General features: G+C 47.4%; 1 protein-coding gene across 1 annotated transcript; it reads left to right on the plus strand.

Annotated features, from left to right (window-relative positions):
* The first annotated feature begins 2,399 nt into the window (after positions 1 to 2,399).
* Positions 2,400 to 14,516, plus strand: TRIM31 (tripartite motif containing 31). Its single transcript, XM_007179094.2, has 9 exons — positions 2,400 to 2,816; positions 3,442 to 3,537; positions 4,609 to 4,839; positions 5,847 to 5,855; positions 6,402 to 6,531; positions 9,084 to 9,158; positions 10,532 to 10,597; positions 12,295 to 12,468; positions 13,990 to 14,516. The coding sequence occupies exons 1-9, from the start codon at positions 2,400 to 2,402 to the stop codon at positions 14,514 to 14,516; spliced, it is 1,725 nt and encodes a 574-aa protein (XP_007179156.2).
* The last annotated feature ends 796 nt before the right edge of the window (positions 14,517 to 15,312 follow it).

The raw sequence follows: 15,312 nt of genomic DNA on the forward strand, positions 1-15,312 counted from the left end.
CATTAGGCTAAGTGAAATGTCAGACAGAGAAAAACAAATACTGTATGATCTCACTTGTATGTGAAAACTAAGAACATCACACTCATAGAAACAGAGTAGAATGGTGGTTGCCAGGGGCTCATGGGTGGGGGAAATTTGAAGATGTGGGTCAAGGGGTACAAACTTTCAGTTATAAGATAAATAAGTTTCAGGGATGTAATGTACAGTGTGGTAACTATAGTTAACAGTACCGTATTGTATACTCAAAAGTTGCTACAAGAATAGATCTTTAATGTTCTCACCATAACCACAGCAACACAACAAAAAGGTAATTTATGTGAGGTGAAGGAAGTGTTAACTAACCTTCTTGTGGTAAACATTTCACAATATGTACATGTACCAAATCATCACATCACATCCCATCACATTAAACCTTTGCAATGCTATGTGTCAATTATATCAATAAAGCTGGGTATGGGGGAAGGTCAGATGTCTTCAGGGGTTGGGCAGACAAGACGTAGGAAGAAGTGGTAGGGAAAATGAAACATGCACCCTCTCTAAAGTCATCCAAATTATCATTATGTTTAAAATCACCATGTCAAAACCTGTCTAAAATTTAAATTCTGCCTCCAGGGCCCAGCAGTTTAGGGTGAGTATAAATTGTAAAATAGTATATAAATGTTAAGATGCTTTAATTCAACTTCAAAGCAAACAAAGAGAAAGGCCTTTTCATAACATTTCCTAAATGGAGGTATAACATTTCTGAAAGCCTTTGGATTCCAGCAATTGCTATAATTAGGGTAACCATATAATTTATCATCCAATCTGGACACTTTTGTGAATGGAAGGATGTTCTATTCATTACACCAGGTCAAAGGTGAAACCCAACACTGCTTCAAACCAAAATATACGATCACTCTGACTATAATCATTAAATCACCTACAACCCCTGTCTGACCTAAGATTAAGATCCGGTAAACATGAACGATGCACTTCTTGAAGGTGACAGATGGCAGATGCTGGAGAGAGGGGAGGTGAGGGTGGACGCTGGGATCCAGATGAAATGGGAAGGGAGGAAGGATCCTTCCCTTACACAAGAGGGAAGGAAGAAAGGTTATGATGCATATGTGTTGAGCTACAGAAGGGAGTGTAGGTGATGCTGGTTGATATTTTCCTAGTCAGGACAGAAGCCACAGGGGAAGGCAATTCAGGGATCAAGTAAGCACCAAAAAGCAGGAAGAACCACAGATAGACAAAACAAAGAATGGGCACAGAGGGCCTTCCCTGCTGGTGCTGCGGTAAAGAATCGGCCCTCCAATGTAGGGGATGCGGGTTCGATCCTTGGTCAGGGAACTAAGATCCCACATGCCTCGGGGCAACTAAGGCCGTGCACCACAACGGCTGAGCTCATGCACCTCAGTAAGAGAGAGAGAGAGAGCTTGCATGCCGCAAACTGCAGAGCCTGGGGGCCACGACTAGAAAGAGAAAACCCGCACGCCACAACTAGAGAGAAGACTGTGCGCTGCAATGAAAGATCCCACATGCCTCAATGACGATCCCTTGTGCTGCAACTAAGACCTGACACAGCCAAAAAGATAAATTAAAAAAAAAAAAAAAAAAAAAAGGGCACTGAGACACCAGAGTATTGAAGACATTTGAAAAGAACCCAAAAGAAGACAGACTGATACAGGTGCGGTGGGGAAGTAAAAGATCAACTAGGATGGAGAACAGAAAATGACCTTTCAGAAAGGAAGTTCCTTGCTTCTCCCACTGTACTAGGAATCCCCCCATGAGAGGATGGCTGCTTCTCCTTATAACTGGAAACTCCCTGAGTGGGTGATTATATCTTCCATATTTGCACAAAGTACTTCAAAGTGTGGAGCCAAATTACAGGAGGTAGAGAATCACCCCCCCTTCCTTCCTTTCCATACGTTCTCCCAAGGTTTGGGCTCTGCATACGAGAGATGCTCAAAGCATTACTGGTGAACTGGCTGTGACCTTCTGAGAAGCGTCTTCCAGTCCCTCCACCCCCTCCCTGAACCTCTGCGAGTGGACTTTGGTGCCCTGGTCCTTCTGATCTCAGTTAACTGCCTCATAAAAATATCCTTAATTAGTCCAAGGTTCAGGAAGACTTACCCCATTTTATAAGCAGCATATATTCATTCACGATATCCATTTGTTCTCAAGAGGCAGTGAGGTAGCATTGCCCATCTGTTTTCCTCTTTATAATATTCCCTACATTCTAATTTTGATTCTTGTCTATTATTCATTTTTTCTATCTCTTCTTTTCCTCTCTCCCTGCTTCACTACTTGATAGACTCTGACCTCCATGTCCTCTGTTTTCTTCTCTTTTCCTGGAACCAGTGTCCACAGAAGACTTCGAGACTTTCTACAGACTTGAAGCAGCCCTCTGCCCTACCATGGCCAATCAACAGTTTGCCAGTAAGCTTCAGGAGGAAGTGATCTGCCCCATCTGCATGGATATTCTGCAGGGCCCTGCTACCATCGACTGCGGACACACTTTCTGCCGCAGGTGCATCACTCAGAGTTGGGAAGCAGCAGACAGCATTCTTAAATGTCCCCTCTGCAACAAAACTGTGAGGGGGGACACGATCGTGCCCAACTGGCTGTTGGCGAATCTGGTGGGGAAAATCCAAGCTATGGATCCCTCTGAGATGCAGCCAGAAACGAAAGAGCTGAGATGTCTGAGGCACGGGGAGAAGTGTCATTTCTTCTGTGAGTTCGATGGCAAGTTCCTCTGTGTGGTGTGTCATGAATCCAAGGACCACAAATCCCACAATGCAACTTTGATAGAAGAAGCTGCCCAGAGTTATCAGGTAGGCATTTGGGGATTCCCCTCCCTGTACCCACATCAGACTAGGAGTTCAGTGAGGACCTGGAAACTGTCACCTTCTCCCTCTGGGTTTGTACCCTATTGCCCCCATCTTTGCCCTTGAGTAGACAATTTGCAGTCAGGCCCAGTAGCTTCAAAGGTCTAAGTCTGGAGAACTGATGCCTGTTGAAACCAAGGTATAATGGAGAATGGAAAGAACACGGAATTTTGAGTCAGAAGTGTAGGTTCAAGTTCACACTCCTGAATTTACAGAATATTGTTCAAGGAGTCACTTCACCTCTCTGAGCTGCAGGTACCTCACCTTTCAAATGGGACAAACAAAATGTATCTCTTAAGAGTCGCTGGTATGACAAATGAGGGAAGGTTTGTGGAAGTTCTTTGATAACCCCAAAGCACATCCAAATATTAGTTATAATTTATTGCCACATTCCTCTCTTGTAGGTCACTTAGGCTCCAGATTTCTCCCTCCCCAGCCCCCAGCTTGAACAGGAAAGGAGGCTCTATAATAATTACACAGGGACTCACCCACCATCCTGAGAGGTCAGGAGGGTGTCATGAGGCTGAGAGAACTCCAGGCACAACTTGCCAAGACAACTTTCTCTCCACAGGGGCGGATTCAATCGCAGGTTGAGGCCTTGCAGCAAAAAGAGAGGGCGATAGTTCAAATGAAGTCACAAGGTGAACAGAGGATCGATGTCTTCATGGTAAGAAAAAACTCAGGTGTGGGTCTCTCTGTCCATGAGCTCCAAAGCAGAAATGGCATCTCTGCAAAACTCCTGGAATCCCTTATTACACTGACCACTCAAAAAGACCTCATTGACAAACAAACAGGTCCAGAACAGGATGGAGTTAAGGAGGGACAGAAAGAATTGTGGCATCATGGGTCAGGGGGTGTTCAAGCCTTCTCCTCCTCCACAGCACTTGGTTTGCCAGATGCTAGCACCTTCCACATCCAGCCTCATATTCTTGGAGTAGGTTGGCTGCTTTGGTCTCCTCCATCTGGGGACAGGTAGTGTAAAAAAAACCAGTGCTGGTCTTAGAATCGGAAATACCAGTTTTAAGACCCAGCTCTGCCCCTCACGGTCCCTTACTAACTAGAAATTGATTTCCCCAGTTAGAAAATGAAGGCACTATAAACCCACCCAATTATCTTTACCGATTTTGTGTGGCGGGGTGTGTGCAAAGGAAAAACTCTGGGTGAAAGCAGATTATAAACTGAAAAGCCTTCTGGAAATGTGAGTACTAGATACTTAGGTATTAAGTATTAGCTACTTAGGTCCTCGAAGGCAAAAAAACATAAATAGGGCTTCCCTGGTGGCGCAGTGGTTGAGAATCTGCCTGCCAATGCAGGGAACACGGGTTCAAGCCCTGGTCTGGGAAGATCTCACATGCCGCGGAGCAACTAGTCCCGTGAGCCACAACTACTGAGCCTGCGTGTCTGGAGCCTGTGCTCCCAAAAAGAGAGGCCGCGCTGGTGAGAGGCCCGCGCTTGCCGCAACTAGAGAAAGCCCTTGCACAGAAAAGAAGACCCAACACAGCCAAAAATAGATAAATAAATAAATTAAAAACAAAAAACCAAAAAACATAAATAACCTAAAATGAAAACAAAGCACATAGTAAGTGCTTTAAAAAGTTTGCTCTCCTCTCCTTTCCTTTCCTCCAGGTCTGCCACCGCACATTGCTCAGAATAAACTTAAAACATTGAATAAAATGGGCTAGGAGGAACTTTGAGGGCTTCCTCTCATCTTCTGAGTGTCCATTTTCCTTGCCCCCAGGCCCACGTGGAATCTGAGAGGCAAAAGATCATCACAGCATTCAGACAGCTGCGTCAGGTGCTACAGGAGGAGAAGAACTTCCTCCTGTCACGAATCAACTGGTTGGATCAGGAGATCACCAAGTCGAAGAAATTCTATGTCATTTCCACCAAGTCGCAGCTGAACTCTCTCGGGAAGCTTAAGGATTCCTTGAAGGCCAGGCAGTGTTTGCCGCCCGGCCAGCTGCTCCAGGTGTGGAGAATCCCTTGGGGGCCAAGTTGTAAAAAGGTAACAGTCCATCCCCAGTCACAGGTCAGAACACTGACCACCTGGCAGAATACCAGAGTTACGCCTCTCCTCCTTCCCCTAGCCCAGTGCTGTGCAGTAGAAATACAATGTGAGCCACACGTGTAATTTACAAGCATATTGCAAGCCACATATGCGATGTCAACTTTTTTTCTCATAGCCACATTAAAAAGATAAAAAGAAACAGGCAAAATTAATTTAAATAAAATATTTTTTATTTAAATATATATCCAGAATATTATCTTTTCCATCTGTTAACCAATATTTTTAAAGTATTAACGAAATATTTTATGAACCTCCCCCTTTTTAAAAACTGAGTCTTTGAAATCTGGTATATGTTTGTCAGATCCCAACTCAGACACCACATTTTCAATGGGTGAAGTAAAATGTAGTCCGACCAAATCGATCTAGTTGTGTTTAATGGAAAAATATTTTACACTACTTCAGCTTTTTAATTTAAATTTGGACTAGTGAAACTTCAATAAAATTTGGTTCCTCATCATACTGGCCACATTTCAAGTGTTCAGTAGCCACGTGTGGCTGGTGGCTGCCATATTGGACAGTACGGATCTAGCTGATGCACGAAATAAGCTGAGATCCCTCCTAAATCCATCTCCCACTCCCACCAGTTCAGAAGTCCATTTCTTTCTGTCACGAAAGACCATGCAAAGTCATTCCAATCCTTCTCCTGTCCCCCCGCTCCAGTCTCTGGTTTAGTCTCAGAGGTAAATTTATCTTCAAACAACTCAGTTAGTTCCCCTCGCGGTCTAACCATTTTCCTGCCTACTGGCATATCGGACGCTTCTTGGAGGAGCCCTTTATGGAGCGTGGGAAGAGAGAGGTGTTCTCACTCCACCTATTCTACCCCCACGCCCAGCAGGGTCAGCACTTCCTCCTTGGCTCCTGTGAATCAGCCAAGTGCTGAGGCCGTGCCCTTTCTCCTTCTCTTTTAGGACATCAAAGCTGTCTTGTGCAGGTACGATGGGCCACCCCAAGTGCATTTTGCCTACTGATTCATTCATCGTACAATGCTCAACATGCATTCAAGCACACTCAACATTCCTCCCTCCCAAATTCCTGCCTACTCTGTCTAACTGCAGTCAGGTACTTAGGCTATAGAGAGCAAAGGCCTGAGCTGAGCATATTAGCTCATAGGTTGGTTACTAAAGAGAAGAGCTGTTTTCTTTAGGTTCCTATTTCTTCATCACAGATTCTCCTATTTTCTTGCACCTCCTGCATGACCCCTTGCTCAACTAGATGGCTCCTGGGTCCCTACCCCATCTCCCTGCCCCCTTCTTCTCTGCTTCTCTCTGGCTCCCATCTGCATTTCCATATCCCACTATGCCCCACCTCACCCTGAGCCCATATCCCCAGCCCTGGCTCCTGACTCCCAGCTCACTATCCTGATTTCCTTCCCCAACCTCAGGGCTCCGTCACCTCATCCCCATCTCTTTGTCACAGCTCCTCCTCCCCTGCACCCCATCCTTTGATCTCACCATCCAGTTGAGCCATATCTTTCTAGGAGTGAAGGATTTTGCTTTCTCAACCCAACCCCTGTTTCAATGCACCTGGAGAAAAAACTCAGTGAAGCCAAGTCACGGCATGATTCCTTCACAGAGAGCCTGAAGAAATTCAAAGGTAAGGAAGAGGCTGTCACCGTCTCGGCTCACCTACCTCTAGGGGATTCTTCTCCCATTCTTTTCCCAGAGGAAATGGGGCTGTAACTCATCCATGCCAATAGTAATCACAGGACCTTTCCAATGCCAGGCTCTCTGCTGAGCACTTTCCGTGCATCCTTATGCTTCTTTTCAGGCATTTCTTGCACCCTGTCTTCATCATGTTTCACTTATCTTCCTCCCTACTCCTGTGAAAGCCACAAAAGGTCCCCTTGCCTAGCACAGTGACTGTCAGGAAGTTGGTTCTCGGTTGTCTGGTGGACCAGAGAAGAGGCAGAAACTGTGTGATCTCCAGCAAGTCGCTTTTACTTCTCTGGTTCACACTGGAGCTCCATCTATTGCTGACTACAGAAGAAGAGAAAACAGATTCAAAGGCAATGACATTCTGGGGAAGTCCCTCTTCCAGCCTTGCAGGCAAACAGAGATCAGACAGAAGTGGATGACTTGGGCTTTAGATATTCGGTCAGATATTTTTCAAAGACACGTCTGGGTTTGCAACTAGGAAGACCGTTGGGTATTTGTAAGGACTCCCTTCACTGCAAAAGTTGTGTTTGTCTAAACCAGGAGTAGCGACAGCTGGATGGAGTTTTCTCCCAGGAAATATCACAAGAGCCCCCCACGTCCCCATACACCCCTCCCATGTGCCTATGGAAAAGGACCAGGACAACGCCCCCAAGAACATCACTCATTCAGCTAAGAATCTCCGCTCACCAGACACAGCGTTTTTTTCTTAATTTTGTTTTTTGAGCTCTTCTTTTCCCCAGTAACTGCTCTGCTTTGTCCAGCTCTCCCATCCCACTGGGTGTAATCTCATCTGGCCCAACAATTTCACAGCCATTTCAGGTTTAAAATAGTTTAGTTCTGGCGTTCCCTGGTGGCCTAGTGGTTAGGATTCCAGGCTTTTGCTGCCTTGGCCTGGGTTCAATCTCTGGTCAGGGAACTAAGATCCAAAAACTAAAAAATAAAATAGTTTGGTTCCAGTTTAGAATTTCAGTGAAGGGATCCACTACCCTTTCACTTCGGCACAGGCTGGAGTTGGGCATGGAGGAGGGAGATACAAAGACGCACCTTGTGGTAGAGATGAACGTGGTCTGGTCTGTCTTCCCTACACACACACACACACACACACACACACACACACACACACACAGTCCCCAAACTCCCACCTGGCCCTATTAAAGCCCAGGGGGTGGAGGGAGTGCTGGGGAGTCTATTCACAACACTGGTCCAATCTCCATAGCTCCCTAGTCTGAGGGTCATTGTCTCCTGTTGGGGAATTACTGGGTCTGGGAAGCCAGGGGTGGAGGGGGGTGGTGGCTGGACCCTGAAGGCCCTGTAGGCATAGCGCTCAGGGCAGTGTTTGCTCTGGCTCCAGGTATGCGGACCCTTCATAAGAGGGTCACTGAGTGTTCCCCATGGCTGGGCTTGTTGCTCTCAGATGAGATGCCCACGTGTCTCCCTCCACCTATCCCCAGGGCTGGTTCTATACTCTCCTGGAGCTACAGATCACTAGAAAGGTGCAGGGGCCCAGAGGAAGCCCCTTATCTAGGGGTCCCACCCTACAGCTCTTCACCTAGTCCAGCATCCCTACAGGTAATCCAGGCTGGACATGGGCCATCATCCCCATGTTCTGAGCTCATCCTTCAACCACACAAAGTCTTTTGTCCTCTGCCCCTATTTCCGTCAGGGTACACAGAAGTCAAGAGCCCTCCATGTCTGGGAGACAGGAGACGTGGGGCACGAAGCTCCCTCCTTGGAGAGAACCAGGACAGAAGGGCACTAAGCTCCTTCATCAGCAGCTCCGTCTGCTTTCTTCTCTCGAGTCCTCTCTTAGGGGGAGGAGAGAGGAATTGCCATCCAGGCTTTAAGAGGGTGAGACCACCCTTTACCACACCCTGCTCCTGAGTGGCGGGTACCACAGCAGGCTTTCTTTTGAAGCTAAAGGGTGAGGCCAAAAAGCACCTTTTGTCCCTCAGCCCTTTCTCCTCAGTTCTCCTCACTAGGGAGGGACTAGATTTGCTCTGCCTAGTATGGCGGCTGCTAGCCATACGTGCACTTGGGCATTTGAAATGCGGCTAGTCCAAAGTCAAGTGTGCTGTCAGTGAAGGAAACACGTCAGATTTCACAAGACTTAGTATGAAAATAGAATGTAAAATATAGCAATAATTTCTTATATGTTGAAAGGGCAATATCTTAAAAATAATGGGTTAAATAGAAAATATAATTAAAATTAATTTTATCTGTTTCTTTTTACTTTTTGTAATGGGACTACTAGAAAATTTAAAATGTTATTTGTGGTTCAGAGTATATTTCTACTGGACAGTGCTGGGCTGGAGAGCCACTTCAGGGAAGCAGAAAGGGCATCTCTCAGTGTTTTACACCCTCTCGGTCCACTAAGAGTATGAGAGACAAATCCAAGGCATTTGAGATCAGTGCCCTGCTGTGTGATTGGTGCTGGGTTCCTTGCTCAACCTCTCTGGACTCCCTCCATCTCATTCTGTTCTCTCTCCACAGACAGCCTCCAGCCTGAGAGCAAGAAAGATAAAAGCAAATTCTTCAAAGGCATGACTGAAGAACACATAAAGATCTGTAAGTGATGATTGCTCCTGCCATTTGGGGAAAGTGAAAAAAGCAAAGGCAAAGAATTCTGTCTCTCTAATTACATGAAGGCCAAATATAAGTGAATACCCATTCCTCATCAGTTGAGAAGAACAGGCATATGGATGTGCTTTATTATTTTAAACTCAGGTAACTCACCAAACAGTGACAAATCCCAAAATTTAGAAGTATTCAAAAGTAATAGAAAATTGTAAATTTATTTCTTCATTCCTCAGAGTAAGGGAGGAAAAGGTAAGACAAGGAGAAGATAAAGGCAGCTCAGTCTCTGTGGTATTAGCTGCCCTCAGCCATAGGCTGGGTTTCTGGTTATAAGTCAGGTCAGGACAGCTCAGGGGAGGAAGACCCACTGTAACAGCAGCCTATGCCAAAGTCATCAGAGATGGCTCTGCCATCTGAGATGGTAACACTAGAGGTACCATTTCTTTTTTTTTTTAAAGTTTTACTTGATTTTATTTATTTATTTATTTATTTTTGGCTGTGTTGGGTCTTCGGTTCGTGCGAGGGCTTTCTCCAGTTGCGGCAAGCGGGGGGCCACTCTTCATCGCGGTGCGGGGACCGCTCTTCATCGCGGTGCGCGGGCCTTTCTCTATCGCGGCCCCTCCCGTCGCGGGGCACAGGCTCCAGACGCGCAGGCTCAGCAATTGTGGCTCACGGGCCCAGCTGCTCCGCGGCATGTGGGATCTTCCCAGACCAGGGCTCGAACCCGTGTCCCCTGCATTAGCAGGCAGATTCTCAACCACTGCGCCACCAGGGAAGCCCAGAGGTACCATTTCTTAAAGGCCCACCATGTGCTAAGCACCCCGCATCTAATAGTTCAAAATCCCACAACTATCCTCCAAGGTAGGTGTTATTATCGGCAATTTACAGTAAGGCCCCTGCAGCTCCAGAGAAGTGAGGTAAATTAAACCCAAGTCATGTGACTATTAAGTGGCAAAAACAACATTAGGAATCATTTTGCCAAAGCCAGAAACGAAATACGTAATGCCTTCCAAAGCTGAGAGCAGGACTTAGGAATTCCGTTCCACCAGCAGTTTCTCCCCCAGGGGAGCTATCGGTATTTGCAGATGTTAAGTCTCCATTGTGCTCTCTGCCTTGTGTCCTGTTGAATGTTTCACATCCCAGGCCCCAGGAAACACTCTAGGCCAGTAAAGACCCTCCCCCTCCTCCTGCAGGCACCGGGACAACCTGAAAGGTTTCCACACTTCCCCGTGAGTGGGCGGCAGTCCTCACTGAGAACCACCTATTCTTGTTCTTATTGATGGTGGCAGGGTGCTTGGTTTTGTTTTTAGTTTGCAGCTTCTGGTTATCAAGACCAAAATAGGTTTTCTCGTCTCAATTCCTAGGGTACCTGTCAAACAAAAACAATCCTAAAATGAACAAAACCTTGGAGCCTGAGTTGACCCCTCCAGGTAGGAGTCCTGCCCCTGACCACTGGTGGCTTCCAGTGGTGGAGTCAGGGAACCTCTAAGACTACAGAGGGTCAAAATGCTGTCTCCACCCCCAGCATAGATGGGAATGCACTGGACTGACACTGCAGAGGAAGGAAAGACAGTAGACTGTAGAAAGAACTTCCTAACATACAAGATCACCCTCCCTGACCAGAGTTAGGTGGGAATGAATAACTGTTCTCAGTTCCAGCTTGGGTTGGAGGGGAACAGACACAGAGCAGAAAGAGGAATTTAGAGAGACTGTAAGAGGGCCTGGAAGTTGAGAGAAGAAGAGGAAGGGCTGTAGAAACTAGCGTTCTTGAAAACTTCGGGTGCTAAGATGGCATGGGCAGAGATGGGGGTGGGGATAGCAGGCATTTCATCCATCTCCTCTTCCCCTTCCCAGAGTATACCTCCTCCAGGAAATAATCTACCACCTGATCAGTTTACTCCTAACTTGTTCAGGTGTGCTTTTGTTACCAAACCAGGTTTGTTCGCCCCACGCGCAGCCAGCCAAATGCCGAGACGCTGAGGTTTGTAGCAGAGAAAGTTTATTCACAAGGCAGCCAAGGGAGGAAACGGGAGAACAAGTCTCAGGTCTGCCTCCCTGAAGGCGAGGGGCTTGAGATATTTATGGGATCATGAAACAGGGTGGTCTCGGGCGTGGGGAAAGATGATCAGAGGTAGGGAAAAGGTGAGGTAATCAGCGTTCTGCGGCACAGGCGGATTTGGGTTACATGCTTCTTCATGGGATGCATGTTCAAAAATGGAGGTGCTTAGGGCTTCCCTGGTGGCGCAGTGGTTGAGAATCTGCCTGCTAATGCAGGGGACACGGGTTCGAGCTCTGGTCTGGGAAGATCCCACATGCCACGGAGCAGCTGGGCCCGTGAGCCACAATTGCTGAGCCTGCGCGTCTGGAGCCTGTGCCCCGTGACGGGAGGGGCCGCGATAGAGAAAGGCCCGCGCACCGCGATGAAGAGCGGTCCCCGCACCGCGATGAAGAGTGGCCCCCGCTTGCCGCAACTGGAGAAAGCCCTCGCACGAACCGAAGACCCAACACAGCCAAAAAAATAAATAAATAAATAAATAAATAAAAAAAATAAGAAAATCCTTAAAAAAAAAAAAAATACTTACTCTTTAAAAAAAAAAAAAAAAAAAAAAAAAAAATGGAGGTGCTTAGCATAATTTGAGGATGGAGTTTTGGCCCTCTGATGTCAAAAGGTTGTTCCTCTGACACCTGTGCAGGTCTAGTTTTAGGGTTTTAGCCAGCTCAAACTGGACAAGAGCTCACTCCAGTTCCTAAAGAAACAACTTAAGCTTCCATTAGTATAGCGACTCATGTCAGAGGTGTTATCTATAGGGCTGGTTGATGAGTCTTGTGCTATATTACCTAGAGGGTATGCAATTAAAGCGGAAAAAAGTCACTAAAGGGAGCTTAATCAGTGAAGGCAGCTTACAAGCAAAGGGGTTTTAACAAGCTGTTCCCTTATCTATCAGTCTGTAAGACAAGCCCAAGAATTTCTGTTGGTCCCCAGCTTCTGGAACCGTCTGGAGCACGGTTTCACCTTCTTGAGTCTAACCTTGATCCCTCCTGCTGTGTCTAGAGCTCAGCAGTACTTTCTGGCATTGCTGCCTTGCTCCCACTGACCTCTCTTTTCTCCTCTCCTTCTCCCTCAAAGTTGACAGAACAACTAAACCAGTGCCACCAAATCCCAAACCCTCAACTTCATTCGCCCCACTCTTCCGGAGCCGAAGCAGGGCCTCTTTTGTTTCTTATTTACCGATCCAAGACAGCTCTGAGAACCTGGGGGGCCCTGGAGCTACGGTTATTGAAGAGCTCAAGATGGCGCTGGGTGAGTGGCTGAGAGCAGTGAAGGGTCCCTGAGTGGAGTTGGGCTGAGGGAGATGGGGGTGATGTTGACGATTTGGAGAAGGAAGAGGGGGTTCTCAAGCAAAAAGAGGAAGATGACCTGGAAGCCCCAGCTTGGCTTCTGCTTATTGCTTTGGCTGTGGTACCCCCTGGTGGATAAAGGAAGTCACTATAGTTGACTGCTCCGGTCCACTTTTTTTTTTCTTTTTTTTAAACTATTTACCTAGGCATCAGTTCAGCCAAGGTAGACTCTAGAGACCAGTAAGGACTGCCTGGGCCACAATTCATCTAACTCATCCCCATGAACCTGGTCACTCTTTCTCCTCTTCCCCACATTCCCACATCCTCCATCTCTCCCCAACCCCCATCCAGCAGGGAGAATTAAGTAATATTACAGTAAGAGAGTGTGAGATTAGATGACAAATTAGACAACAGATCAGACAACAAATCAGACAACATATCAGACAACAAAGTAGACAACAAATCAGATAACAAATCAGACAACATACAGAATGAGGCCCCCATTCCTAAGTCTTTGGCAAAGACTGGAACCACAGCTGCTCCAGCAATTGTAGAGGGCAGATGGGGGACTTCTAGCCTTGACAAACTATAACTTAATGTCCAAATCCAATTAAAAGTGTGCATGTGTGGGGACCTCCCTGACGGTCCAGTGGCTAAGACTCCACGCTTCCACTCCAGGGAGTGTGGATTTGATCCCTGGTGGGGGAACTAAGATCCCCCATGGTCACGCTGACATAAAAAAAAAAAAAAAAAAAAAAAAAAAAAGGGGACTTCCCTGGTGGTGCAGTGGTTAGGAATCCACCTGCCAGTGCAGGGGACATGGGTTTGAGCCCTGGTCCGGGAAGATCCCACATGCCGCAGAGCAACTAAGCCTGTGTGCCACAACTACTGAGCCTGCGCTCTAGAGCCCGCGAGCCACAACTACTGAGCCCACGTGCCACAACTACTGAAGCCCGCGCACCTAGAGCCCGTGCTTCACAACAAGAGAAGCCACCGCAATGAGAAGCCCGCACACCGCAGTGAAGACCCAACACAGCCAAAAATAAATAAATAAATATAATTAAAAAAAAAAAAAAAGATGTGCTTCTGCGGTGAGACTGGGCTGACTATCTCTCCTTCTGCATTCCACCCCTCCATTTATGCCTGTTTCTGAGGGGCTGCACTTTAGAAAATTACTCGAGCTCAGATAGCCTGAGCCTCGACATCTCTTATACAAGCCTCAAATCTTCTTCGAGATATGAGGACCACAGGAAACGGGGAAGGAAGAGGAGAGTCTCAGCTGAGTGTTGAAATGACACCCCCCTCACCACCAATGAAGAGCAGCATATGGTGAAATTTAGGAATTAACTTCAAAGAGGGGGAGGGGGGATAGGACTTCTCTGGGGACAAACAGGACTCTGACTATGAAGAGAAAGCCATCCTAAAGGGGGCTGGACGACTTGACCTGGGGCTGCCCCTCTTTCTCCTCCTTATCTTCCCGCAGTCCCAGTGACCCTGGATGCGGCCTCGGCTCACCCGGATCTCATCATTTCCCAGGATCTGAAGACAGTGACGCTGGACCAAGTTTTTCAAAGCGGCTGGGCTGAGCCCACCGACCCTGAGCGCTTCCATCCGTTCCGCTGTGTCCTGGGCTTGCCAGGCTTCTCCACCGGCTGCCAGGCCTGGGAGGCGGAGCTCCAAGGGCCCGGGGGCGGGGGCTGCGTGGTGGGCGTGGCCTCAGATCCAGTACCACGGAGGGGCACGCTGGTGTTGGCGCCCTTGACCGGCTTTTGGGTGCTGCGCATCGCAAGCTCCAAGTGCCAGGCGCTCACCGAGGTCGACACCAGGGAGGATCTCTCGGTCTGTCCCAGGAAAGTGGGCGTCCGCGTGAATCACGAATGCGGGGAGGTCGTCTTCTACGACGCCACTACCAGCAACAACATCTACACCTTCCAGGCCTCCTTTGCAGGGCAGGTCTTCCCCTTTTTCTGGCTCTTGTTTCCCGGCACCCAGATCACCCTGAGTCCCTAGAGTTGTTCCTTTGCCTTTCTCTCTGTCTCCTCCCCGTTGCTTCCTCTCTTTGGGATATGCTGCCACTGGTAGGTAGGGTTGAAGCTAGACTTCCAGGAGCAATTTAGGAAGGTTACACTCTTCGGGCTTCTTGATCCAGGCCTGATGTCTCTGACCCCCCTTTAATAAATTATCCTTTTTTCTTTCAGTCCCCCTTTCTCCCCAGTATACCTCGGTCGAAAAGAAAGCTTCAAATACACGAAAAGACTCCACACAAGGCTATTTATTGTCGCACTGTAAATCGATAGGTGATAGTTGAAAACTCTGCAGTGAGAAAGTTGGTTGAGATCCAGATACAGGGGACCAGACAACTGACTTTGGCCTGCGGCTTTCTCCTCCTCCAACTCATTTCCTGAAGCCCCTGAGTGCGTGTGCGGGCTTGACCCATTTGACCTCATCCTTTCTGGGGATCTGAAAAACATGGCGCCGGACCGCTGGATGTTGTCTCCCCAGGCGACTCAGTCAGGTCTGCCCCCTCGCCTTCTATCCATTTTGCAAATATGGACTATCTGTGTATTATTTTATGGTGACCTCCAGGATATATTAAGTGAAAAAAACAAGGTGGAGAACAGCGCACACCGCATGCTACATTTTACCTAAGAAAAGGGGAAAGGTAAATATACATTTTTGGGGGCTTATATTTATTTTTTAAGTGGAAGGATAAACCAAAACCTAACAAAAACAGTTACCTGTGGGGGGGGGGGGGGAAGGAAAACCAGGTGGAAGAGATGGAAATTAGTTTTTTCTAAATGTACTT

Source organism: Balaenoptera acutorostrata, chromosome 10, assembly GCF_949987535.1.
Source record: "Balaenoptera acutorostrata chromosome 10, mBalAcu1.1, whole genome shotgun sequence".
NCBI classification, from domain to species: domain Eukaryota; kingdom Metazoa; phylum Chordata; class Mammalia; order Artiodactyla; family Balaenopteridae; genus Balaenoptera; species Balaenoptera acutorostrata.

What these genes read in the sequence shown, in the direction of transcription:
- TRIM31 (XM_007179094.2), top strand. Translation starts at nt 2,400, where the DNA reads ATGGCCAATCAACAGTTTGCCAGTAAGCTTCAGGAGGAAGTGATCTGC. An exon ending in GAGCCTGAAGAAATTCAAAG is followed by an intron (nt 6,532 to 9,083) that starts GTAAGGAAGAGG and finishes CTCTCTCCACAG; the next exon opens with ACAGCCTCCAGCCTGAGAGC. An exon ending in AGAGCTCAAGATGGCGCTGG is followed by an intron (nt 12,469 to 13,989) that starts GTGAGTGGCTGA and finishes ATCTTCCCGCAG; the next exon opens with TCCCAGTGACCCTGGATGCG.